Raw genomic sequence first — 10,276 nt, 5'->3', positions numbered from 1 at the left:
TATCTCTCTATGGCCTCGATGACGAAGAAAATAAATCGAGCCGAGCCCCCTGGTTTTACCTGTTTCTAAACATGTTTACGCGTTCTCAGTTTCTTTTTATGTTAATTAATAATATAAAGCACACCTTCAAACTGGAATCGAAGCGCGCGCTGACGCATGACCAATCGGCTTTCATCATTTGGAACGACGAGCCTCCTTGAATGGAAAATTTTACCCTAATTGAATCGTTTTGAATCATTCATTTTTTCAAACTTTAAACAATAGTGAAGCTAAAATAATAGCTAAAATAATAATAATATAATGCGACGCAAATATCAATGAGATCTATAACGTAGAACAAAGAGAGTAATAAATAAATAGTTACAAATTATGAAAAAGATCCCAATATCTATTTGATCAATTGACAATGAACTCTGCACCCTTGTATTTTATTTATTATTTCCTAGGAAGTGTAATTAAGGTAGCGATTTTTAATTTGAATCAGTAACATTGAGCGTGATCATTTCAGACACGAGGCTACGTCAGGATATCAGGTCGTGATCAGCTCGTGTAACGATTTTGCAAAACCTGATCGCTGTAGGTGATTTACCATTTGCATTTCTAGAAGAATGCGACGTAAACAAGCCTCCTCGATCGACCAATCATCGTTAAGGATACCGATCACCGATTTCGACGCCGGGATATTTAAGCAACGTAGACCTGCGATTAGAATGATTTCATAGCAATTGGCAAGAGAATCAATATCGACTTTTTCCGTGTGTAAAAATGGTAAGAATATTGCATAAATTATAAATATATAACTTAGATTTATTCCCACCTCGTAAGAATTTAAATATTTATTAATTTCCAATTTTCAATTTCTGACAGACTACATACACAGATAAAGGCCCAAAGGTGGGTGAAATTACTTAAACAAAATATATAAAATTGTATAAAACTGTATCGTTAATTAAATTTTTTAATTTTAGCCTTTGGGAGGAAAGTTTTTGTCTTTTGATCATGTAACGTTTTGGGTTGGAAATGCGAAGCAGGTAATTAGAATGATTCTGATGTTAAAAAAGCATATATACATATATAATTCAATGGATTCTATTTATTGCTACAGGCAGCTGGTTATTATTGCTCTAGAATGGGCTTTGAACCCTTGGGTTACCGTGGTTTGGAAACTGGTACAAGAGAAATAGCATCCCATGTTGTTAAACAAAATAAGGTGCATGGTATATTCATTAATTTCCACTTCATACTTTGTCTTACACTTACAACATAATATAATGAATTGATTTCCAATATAATGAATTGATTGAATACTGATCAGGAATATTTGACTGATATTTTGATCTTACTTGCAGATTATCTTTGTATTTGAATCACCATATAAACCTGATAATGATGAAATAGGACGTCACGTTTTACGACATGGTGATGGAGTTCGTGATATTGCATTTAATGTCGAAGACATTTATACCATTGTAAAGGTACGTACAATCGACATGAGCAATTAATATTGCTGAAGCAAATATGAAACTTTAAATTTTATAGATTGCCAAGGAAAGAGGAGCGAAAATCATAAAAAACATATGGGAAGAAAAAGATGAATATGGTGTTGTGAAATTTGCTACTATACAAACTGTAAGTCAGTTAGGTTTCATAAAAAAAATAGGAAAGATTAAATAAAAGCAATATTTTAATAAGCATTGTCTTTTAGTATGGGGACACACATCATACGCTCATAGACAGATCAAAGTATAAAGGATTCTTCTTGCCAGGATTTCAACAACTACCGGAAGATAAATCTATAAAAAATTTGTAAGTCATATGCGACTACATGTCATATAAAAAATTGTATTTAATGCACTGTGCTGAATTCTATAACAATCTATTTGTTTAGGCCAAAAGTTGGACTAAATTTCGTGGATCATATCGTTGGCAATCAACCTGACAAACAAATGGAACCTGTTGCAAAATGGTAAAAATCAAACGTTTTCGAAAGAAAATAATAATAACAAATTCTGTTTGTACAAATTTTGATTTATTTTAGGTATGAGGAATGTTTACAGTTTCATAGATTCTGGTCAGTAGATGATAGTCAGCTACATACAGAATACTCTGCTCTACGTTCTATTGTTATGACTAATTGGGAAGAAACTGTAAAAATGCCTATTAATGAACCGGCTACTGGCAAGAAACGTTCTCAAATACAGGAATATGTGGAGTATTATGGGGGAGCAGGTGTACAACACATTGCTCTAAACACAGATAACATAATTAAAGCTGTAAGTGAATATAACTACGGTGATCTTTTCTTGAGAAGATCAATGTTTTATCTTATATGCTTTCATTGTATTCCAGATACAAAATTTGCAAGCTCGAGGTATGGAATTTCTAAATGTGCCAGACTCTTACTATGACATGCTAAGAAATCGTTTAAAAAATAGTGGAGTAAAAATTTTAGAAGATCTTAACACACTTCAGGTATAAAAACAAATAATTCTACATAAGTTATATTTAATGAAACTTAGTTAATACTTAAATATTATGTTAGAAACTAAAAATTTTAATTGATTACGACGAGGATGGATATCTTCTGCAAATATTCACTAAAAATATGCAAGACAGACCAACACTTTTCATAGAAGTCATTCAAAGACGTAACCATAATGTAAGTATCGTAGTAATTAAAATTCTTACGAACCGAGTAACTATGTAAAACAACATTTACATAAATCGTTTCTATTTATGAATATAAAATACTTTGTTTACTTTGTCCATACTATAGGGATTTGGAGCTGGAAACTTTCAAGCTTTATTCGAAGCTATAGAAATGGAGCAAGCTAAACGCGGCAACTTGTAAAATCCTCATTGTGACTAAATATAAATATGTACAGGTATTTTGCACTTGAAAGATTTGTATAATAAAGTTTTATTATAAACATAATAAAGAAACAATGTTCGTTACTCTTACGTTTATGTTATAATCTTTTAATGTTGCACATTGGAGAATGGAGACTAACAGTACATTAATTCCAGATGTTGTATTTAATGGCCAATATCTGTTTACAAAAATACACACAGCATGGCGGTGTAAAATATGTAACATTACAATTTGAAGCGTAATAATCGACCATTAAAATCAAACATTATATAATATATCATATTCCATTGTAACATGATATCGTATTTTAAAAATGTAATATCAACAATAGGCATATCTGTGAATTACGAAACTCGGAAAAGCAAAGCAATTGTTAAACTGTGTCTATTTTTAAAGCTTCGTTTCTTTCTTTCTGTGGCCAAAGTATAAATGAATATTCTTTTATATAAAAACTGTAATATCTAGAAAGAATGAATAATATGTGATGACAAAGGATATTAATGATAAAGTAGCTCACTTATTCCAATTTCTGGAGATTCCATGGCTCAGATAACTGTCTGCCATTAATCATAAATCTGCACACATTTTTCTTCATGCAGTGTCGTGAATGCCAAGGCGAAAGATGTCGTGTTGACAGAAGAATGAGTTCCCCAGTGGCTTCAGTACAAAGATTTGTGAGAAGGCATGTGGTGGATCCTCATCTGCCTGTAATAAAATTACAAATCCCATAAGCGAAAATTGTAAAACATTATTTCTGATTGCTACCTATAATTATTTGGACATTATAATAACGATTAATTACGCAAATCAATCGATTATGAAGGTGGATTGATTAATGCTGATATATGGATAAAAGTAATTCAGAGTGAAATTTTGTAAAGGTGTCTTTTTAAATATTTTTACACACTTTAGTAGCACACAAAGAAAACCGTTTTAATATCAGTATTAAGCAACTTATATTGTACAAAAATATATCAATTAGTTTGTTATAATATCGATAACTTCGTTAACAATCATGCGAATATTGTACAAATATTGCACAAATATAATAAAAATAAAAGGATTGCATGCTATGGTGGTAAGCAACTTACCATGAAATAAAATTGAAAAGAATGCTACATTATTGAGCCTATTAATGTGTAGCTATACTTACTCATTGTAACTTTCTCCAATAATGCTCTCTTAATTTATGCAAAACAATTTATTATATTGTTCTTTGAATTTTTTTCAAGAGAAAGTATTCCTGTTAGTTCAGTAATTTAAAGTTTTCTATTAAATATGCATTAACGAAATTATAAAATTTTATCAAATTCAAATAACTTTGATAAAATTACCACTACAGGTGATGCAATACTATTAATGGAAGTGACGGTCGTTGAGTGCAAAATTTTTATTCTAATGCTAACTTTAGAGAAAAAATTATTTTATGGCACATACAAAAGCAACATAGCAAAACATAAACGTTTAGGTAAGAGTTATTAACAAGCAAGCATACTCTGGCAAACACGAAGCTAATTTAGAGAGTAATTAGTATTGGGCTTGCCTTTACTGGTACAAAGATCAACCGAAGATCAGTACCTGATGCCTAAACCGTGTCGTGCAGAGCAAGTCTGAAGATGTCATGCTGCACGTAAAAGCTGGTGCCAATTGGCTTCAGGACAAATGTCTGGATGTATGCATGGGGCTGATCCTCATCAGTCTGCCCAATCATCAACAATCACTGACTGAATTTTCTTATTTCATCTTCTTTGCGGAGGTAGGTATATAGAGAGATTGTTGCTGGACATTAGTCATAGCTCAATCTCTATCTTCATATGGCAGCACAAAAAATGTAAGCCAGTACAGTACACATTTGTGTAGCATGTCCAGCCAATAGAATGTAATGTATAGACAAACAAAATGATATATGAAGGTGATTCAGTAATTACCTACAATGTAGTTAGAAACTTTGTTACAGTAACGAAAAAATAATAACACCATTTGTGAACACAGACCCTGAGTTTTGAATGCACTTGGTACATTACTACATACATACACTCTATTTTCCTCAATTCAGATTATACATAAATCAAATGAAGGAAGCCGTAACTTAGCAAAGCAAGGAGACTGCATTGGAAATGGTGATATTGCAATTATTCCATTATTATTGTAACAAATTGTATGTCTTTATTGTGAATAATGATTGAATCACCAACAACTGAACCACAGATTGTTCTCAGCAGAACATGAAGGTAGTAATAATGAACTAAATTACTGAACCAATTGGAATAAGAATTTTGCACATTATTATTAATGATATTTATAATTTGTAATTGTATGAAACTTGCAACACCCATTGGTTAAACATAAATTAATTCTGTTTTTCACAGAAATTCGGATAAACTATAAAAAAGTATAAGTTATATGAATTACTTAATAGGATCATTAGGTTTGATAACATAAGAGATAAGGTACAAATGATATTTGGTTTTCGCATAAAAATTACTATTCTTTGATATTACTCATATGAGAAATATAATAGAGATATATAATATATGAGATATATAATAATTTTCTTACCTGCAACCTTCCTAAAACATTAATGAGAACACCACCATCAAACATTGGTTGCGAATCAATGGCAGTAATTATCCGATTAATTTTTTGAAACGATAAACTCTGAAAATAAAACGTAGGATTAATACCACAGAAAGATAAAAAAAACATAGATTTTCATTGAATGATTAAATTGTAGACTTTATAGTATATATGGATAAATGTGTCAATTTGATATAAGTTGTTGAATTATATGAAGTATTTAAAAGAAAAAAAATTGAACTGACTGATGCACGATGACATAGCGGAAGGAAATATAATAAAATTCTGTTGTATCTCGCAATACTTACAGTTAATTTTTCCATGATTTTAATAGCACCCTGTATTTGCAAACCTTCAAACGTCATGAAGGACGACTCAGTCTATGAATGAAACATCGTATAAATACGAGAAAAAAAATTGTTGCCGGTTGCGAAGATAATTGTAGTCAGTTAGTACTTACATTATACATGTTTATTAAATTTGGTCTTTGTGCGGGATCGTCAAACAGTGCGTAATACTGTTGCACGAAACCCTTTCCGATAACTTCATATTGGGGGTTTAATGCCATTACGCTAACTTGTTACAATTCACGCCCACTATCCGACACCGGTACTATCAGTCTTATTAAGTGATTTGATCGTTCGGCACTTTCGTCTTTTACAAAAATTCTACAATAAATGTACAATAATGCCTATTAACATCCCTCGTGTAAGATATGAGTGAGCAGGAAGCTACTTATGCCGACCAATCATTTCGATGTATCGAGAAAACCATCGGATTATTCTCGAACTCTCGAAAAGTTTAGATTACAATTTGGCAACGTTTATACGTTGAATCGCACGAATAATGCTATCGCAGATTCAACGATTAAGCACGTCAAGGATTACTTGCTCATTTCACAATCGTACAACACGTTCGCACATAATTTTATAAAAATCTTCTACATTTATATCGATGAGCAGCACCAGTTTGAACAAAATTCTCTATATCAGGGAATAATTTGCGAACGTCATTTAAACTGTGACATTGGATTGGTTTAACATTAGTGCCGGATGTTCACTGACGCGACATCTACAGATTGATTCTCAAACATCGGACAGTTCACGACGCAAAAGTAAGGTTAACTTCCTTTTTTCCGGTGTGAAAAGCCGTGAGGTGTGTAACACTTGTCACTGTAGAAAGTAATCCAAAAACATCGGAAGATTGGAGAATAATCGTTTTATACACATGCAATTATTTTGAACAGTGTTTATTCCGATATTTTTGGTATATTATGTATTTTTTAATATTTTCATATAAATATCAGATTTACGTACATCAATAATAATTTCGACTTTGTTTATATTTGATTTATTTAATGTGGAATGTATGTTTTAAAGTTTACGCGTCTAGAAAAACAATTGTTTTATATATTTTTGTGTTCATTTAAAAAAAATATGGATCATGTGTGACTCGTGTGTAAGGTTATGTGATACTGTTAAACACAATGTTTACAAGTATCGATGTAATACATACATCTTATTGTGCCCCTAAGAGTAGTACATGCTCATACTGGAAAGATAATAATAATTATAGGTTTTTAGAATAGACGTTTCTGTCAAGCAATCTCTAAACTAACCATATTTCTATTTTTTTCAGTACATATCTTCAAGATGGTGAAGATTATGAAAACAGGGAAAGTCGTATTGGTCCTTAGTGGCCGATACGCTGGACGAAAAGCCATTGTAATGCGTAATTTTGATGACGGAACTACAGAAAAACAATACGGACATGCATTGGTAGCGGGTATTGACCGATATCCACGCAAAGTACACAAAAGAATGGGCAAAGGGAAACTTCACAAACGTTCCAAAATCAAGCCTTTTGTGAAGGTGAATTTTGGAAACACTAATTTTACGTTAATATTTTATAAGAATTTAAGTTAATTCTCTTCATCTGGATTGTTTCAGGTTTTAAATTACAACCATTTGATGCCAACAAGATATACCGTAGACTTACAATGGGATAAAGTGACTACTAAAGATCTTAAGGATCCGATGAAGAGGAAGAAGGTCCGATTCCAGACACGTGTTAAGTTTGAAGAAAAGTATGTATCATATTTGTAAAAATATTTCATATTAATATTTTGAAACTATTTGAACAATTTTTAATAGATTAGTAGGTGTTTAATACATGGATAAATCATATTTGTTTGCAGGTATAAATCTGGTAAAAACAAATGGTTCTTCCAAAAATTACGATTCTAATTAATTTTAAATAAATATAAAACATACAAATATTTTAAGTGTGATATTTTTTAATCATCCTAGATAATCTCAAGCATGATGTTAATTTATTTCACATTTGTGATATTTATACATTAAAGAGCTTTCTTCTCGTGTCATTGAAAATACTATAACTGGAAAAAAGTCGATCAATTTCATGAAACCATGATAAAAAATATGTTAGAAATGCAATATATCATTTTTATATCGAACTATCAGCAATTTAAAAAGTACTAAGAAATATATAATTTAATAAACGTGTATTAAAAAAGTTCGATTATTAGTCTATAATGAATTCTCGTTACAATAAATTATCACTTGCTAATTTTTTTAACACGTTCATCAAGCGCTTCTATATTATTTTTTATGATTTCTAAATTTGACGCGAAACTTTCTTGTACTCCTTTCAAAAGAGATTTATTGCTCTCCAAGTCGGATGTGATTTGTAATTGTAGCTCGTCTAAACGTGTTAAAGATTTATTAAACTCGGCAGCTGAAAAAAAAATAAAACTATGTTAGAAATCATAACAAAAATGATTATTTAATTATGAATATATTTACAATATACATACCTTGCTGATGAATTGTATTTAAAGCCAACATTCGATTTACAGTTTGAGGTAAGATTTGTGACATAGTTTCTGTTTGCTTCATGATTTCGTACATTTCTGATATCTGAAACAGATTTTACTGTATTCTTCTATTTCCTTTAACAATGACACATTTAGGAATAAATGTTTACCTTCTGTTCCTGTTCTGTATCTAAAGTCAATGCAACCTTTTTTTGTACAATAGTGTCCATTCTGTGAATTACAGAAGCCAATTGATTTTCAATTATATCTAGTTGGTATGTATCTAATAATGCAGCTTTTGCTCCTAATTCTTGCACAGCTTCCATTACACCTTGACCTTTGAGATTCTGGTAAATGATTTTCGTTATTTAATTATCATTCAAAATGTTGTATCATTGTGATTAATATTATTACAGTATTATGTACATTTTACCTGTGAAAATTTCGAAAGTTTATCAGTAGTTGTGCCCATAATACTTTCTAAATTGCAAAGTCTCTGTTCAAGCAGTGCAATCCTTGCAGTTTCTTGCATTCTTGCTTTTTCCGGGAGGTATGTCATCTGATATTTGAGAACATTAGATTCAGTTGTTTTATCAACTTTTGTACTCTTCTCCTTTGAATCAGATTCAGAGGTAGGAATACTTGTCTGTTTAAATGCTTCTATTTGAGATATCAATTGTCTGAAATATTGAAGGATCGAGGTAAGTTTTATATTTTTATGGGAGTATTGTAGGGGAAGAGGATAAGTAAACTCACTTCAGCCTAGTTCCTTGTGGATCTGATAGAGTTGCAACAAGATCAGCTCCAAGGCATTCTTCTAATTTTAAGCAATCCAATTGCTTTCCTAAATCCTGTACTTGTGAAATTATATCAACTACAGATTTCACTTCTGCTTCATCCTGTGCCTTTTGCTATTTGTAACAACATCAAATATACAATTATTTTCTACAAATGATGAACATTTTAATGTCATTCAAGCGACATGGTACCTTCATATCATTTATTTCTTCATATAATTCTTTAATCTCATGCTGTAACCGTTGGTATTTTTGAATTGGTGTTTCCATCTCTCCCTCTCCAGGAAGTTCCCAATCCCCAAATCTAAAATATGTAAATTATTGTAATAAACATAAATTATATGTTTTCATTTATTTGTCGTAGAACTTACTTGTAGCCTGTCTTTCTTTTAAGTGACACGCAGTCTGAAAAATCAACTGTCTCACTGATAACATGTTTACCTTTAAATTTATTAAATGCTTCTGTAGCACTAATATGCAATTTTTCTATAGACTCAGTATTATCCTAAAAATGCGAGTATTGATAATAATGTACATATTTTAAATAGGAAATAATAGTAAATACTGTACCTCGGGGTACAATTCAAATTGCTCAGATTCTGGTAAATCAGTTGTCTCGTATACATCGACTTGATCATACGCCTATTTCACAAATTCAATATTTCAGTAATTCACAATGGAAAGAGAAACAAATGTGTGCTTTAATCTAAATACTATAGTACATAAAATTTAGTAAATTGCTGGTTTATTACATTTCCCTTAATCGTTAATATAGTTTGCGTCATGTATTATATTTAATAATACGATTAGGTCGACATAGTTTTGACATAAGTACTTACAATGCCAGGTAAGTCGGCATATTTGGGATCAGCCATTTTTTACAATCAAACAAAAAAGTATTGTCAGGATCGAAATAATTTGACACAATCCGAAAAACCTCGAGTTTCACTAACAAGTGACAGTAAATGAATTTGGATTCGAAATATGTATCAAGATTTCGATCGTAGATAGGAAATTGCCACCGAGTTGCCAGGTTTTACGCGTTCGTTTCCATTTAAGCGACTGTTGCGCTCTCTTGCAGGGAATAGTTGCATTACTAGCTAAAAGTCTTTGAATGTCCATTTTCATGGGAAAATAATAGTAATTTTTCATTTCTGTTCATACTAGAATCTGACCAAAATGAAAGAAAATTAA

General features: G+C 31.2%; 4 protein-coding genes across 8 annotated transcripts; 2 read left to right on the top strand and 2 right to left on the bottom strand.

Annotated features, from left to right (window-relative positions):
- The first annotated feature begins 49 nt into the window (after positions 1–49).
- On the top strand, positions 50–3,367 carry Hpd (4-hydroxyphenylpyruvate dioxygenase). Of its 2 annotated transcripts, XM_076526387.1 has the most exons (13): positions 50–768; positions 868–894; positions 969–1,031; positions 1,106–1,210; positions 1,350–1,475; positions 1,540–1,629; positions 1,706–1,806; positions 1,889–1,966; positions 2,039–2,273; positions 2,350–2,472; positions 2,543–2,659; positions 2,777–2,885; positions 3,028–3,367. In XM_076526387.1, the coding sequence occupies exons 1-12, from the start codon at positions 766–768 to the stop codon at positions 2,849–2,851; spliced, it is 1,143 nt and encodes a 380-aa protein (XP_076382502.1). In that variant the 5' UTR covers positions 50–765; the 3' UTR covers positions 2,852–2,885; positions 3,028–3,367. The 2 variants fall into 2 exon arrangements, with proteins under 2 accessions (XP_076382502.1, XP_033322175.1); XM_033466284.2 differs by lacking the exon at positions 3,028–3,367 and having other exon boundaries at positions 2,777–2,961.
- Ntf-2 (nuclear transport factor-2) lies at positions 3,018–6,343 on the bottom strand. Of its 3 annotated transcripts, none has more exons than XM_076526412.1 (5): positions 5,910–6,343; positions 5,758–5,829; positions 5,432–5,530; positions 4,416–4,571; positions 3,018–3,577 (listed from the first exon to the last, which is right to left on the bottom strand). In XM_076526412.1, the coding sequence occupies exons 1-4, from the start codon at positions 6,015–6,017 to the stop codon at positions 4,458–4,460; spliced, it is 393 nt and encodes a 130-aa protein (XP_076382527.1). In that variant the 5' UTR covers positions 6,018–6,343; the 3' UTR covers positions 3,018–3,577; positions 4,416–4,457. The 3 variants fall into 3 exon arrangements, with proteins under 3 accessions (XP_076382527.1, XP_076382524.1, XP_076382520.1); XM_076526409.1 differs by having other exon boundaries at positions 4,451–4,571; positions 5,910–6,315; XM_076526405.1 differs by lacking the exon at positions 4,416–4,571 and having other exon boundaries at positions 5,910–6,315.
- A 122-nt stretch (positions 6,344–6,465) lies between these two features.
- On the top strand, positions 6,466–7,727 carry RpL27 (ribosomal protein L27). 2 transcript variants are annotated; one of them, XM_033466285.2, is made up of 4 exons: positions 6,466–6,604; positions 7,088–7,320; positions 7,399–7,535; positions 7,647–7,727. In XM_033466285.2, the coding sequence occupies exons 2-4, from the start codon at positions 7,102–7,104 to the stop codon at positions 7,693–7,695; spliced, it is 405 nt and encodes a 134-aa protein (XP_033322176.1). In that variant the 5' UTR covers positions 6,466–6,604; positions 7,088–7,101; the 3' UTR covers positions 7,696–7,727. The 2 variants fall into 2 exon arrangements, with proteins under 2 accessions (XP_033322176.1, XP_033322177.1); XM_033466286.2 differs by having other exon boundaries at positions 6,576–6,715.
- Positions 7,728–10,150, bottom strand: DCTN2-p50 (dynactin subunit 2). Its single transcript, XM_033466291.2, has 9 exons — positions 9,922–10,150; positions 9,653–9,724; positions 9,454–9,587; positions 9,275–9,386; positions 9,042–9,196; positions 8,719–8,965; positions 8,456–8,632; positions 8,286–8,388; positions 7,728–8,206 (listed from the first exon to the last, which is right to left on the bottom strand). Exons 1-9 carry the CDS (start codon positions 9,955–9,957, stop codon positions 8,028–8,030), a joined length of 1,215 nt encoding a protein of 404 aa, XP_033322182.1. The 5' UTR covers positions 9,958–10,150; the 3' UTR covers positions 7,728–8,027.
- Positions 10,151–10,276: the final 126 nt, after the last annotated feature.

This window comes from Megalopta genalis, chromosome 1, assembly GCF_051020955.1.
Source record: "Megalopta genalis isolate 19385.01 chromosome 1, iyMegGena1_principal, whole genome shotgun sequence".
Taxonomy (NCBI): Eukaryota; Metazoa; Arthropoda; class Insecta; order Hymenoptera; family Halictidae; genus Megalopta; species Megalopta genalis.
Note: the sequence above shows the minus strand (reverse complement) of the source record. Positions and strands in the feature narration are given on the sequence as shown.

Coding starts and splice junctions, on each gene's coding strand:
- DCTN2-p50 (XM_033466291.2), bottom strand. CDS start 9,957: ATGGCTGATCCCAAATATGCCGACTTACCTGGCATT. Junction 9,588..9,652: donor AATTTGAATTGTACCCCGAG/GTACAGTATTTA, acceptor TCGCATTTTTAG/GATAATACTGAGTCTATAGA. Junction 9,387..9,453: donor AAAAGAAAGACAGGCTACAA/GTAAGTTCTACG, acceptor TACATATTTTAG/ATTTGGGGATTGGGAACTTC.
- RpL27 (XM_033466285.2), top strand. CDS start 7,102: ATGGTGAAGATTATGAAAACAGGGAAAGTCGTATTGGTCCTTAGTGGC. Junction 7,321..7,398: donor AAATCAAGCCTTTTGTGAAG/GTGAATTTTGGA, acceptor GGATTGTTTCAG/GTTTTAAATTACAACCATTT. Junction 7,536..7,646: donor CGTGTTAAGTTTGAAGAAAA/GTATGTATCATA, acceptor ATTTGTTTGCAG/GTATAAATCTGGTAAAAACA.
- Ntf-2 (XM_076526412.1), bottom strand. CDS start 6,017: ATGGCATTAAACCCCCAATATGAAGTTATCGGAAAGGGTTTCGTGCAA. Junction 5,830..5,909: donor ATTTAATAAACATGTATAAT/GTAAGTACTAAC, acceptor TTTCATTCATAG/ACTGAGTCGTCCTTCATGAC. Junction 4,572..5,431: donor ATGTTTTAGGAAGGTTGCAG/GTAAGAAAATTA, acceptor ATGATTGGGCAG/ACTGATGAGGATCAGCCCCA.
- Hpd (XM_076526387.1), top strand. Junction 1,476..1,539: donor ACATTTATACCATTGTAAAG/GTACGTACAATC, acceptor TAAATTTTATAG/ATTGCCAAGGAAAGAGGAGC. Junction 2,473..2,542: donor AAGATCTTAACACACTTCAG/GTATAAAAACAA, acceptor ATATTATGTTAG/AAACTAAAAATTTTAATTGA.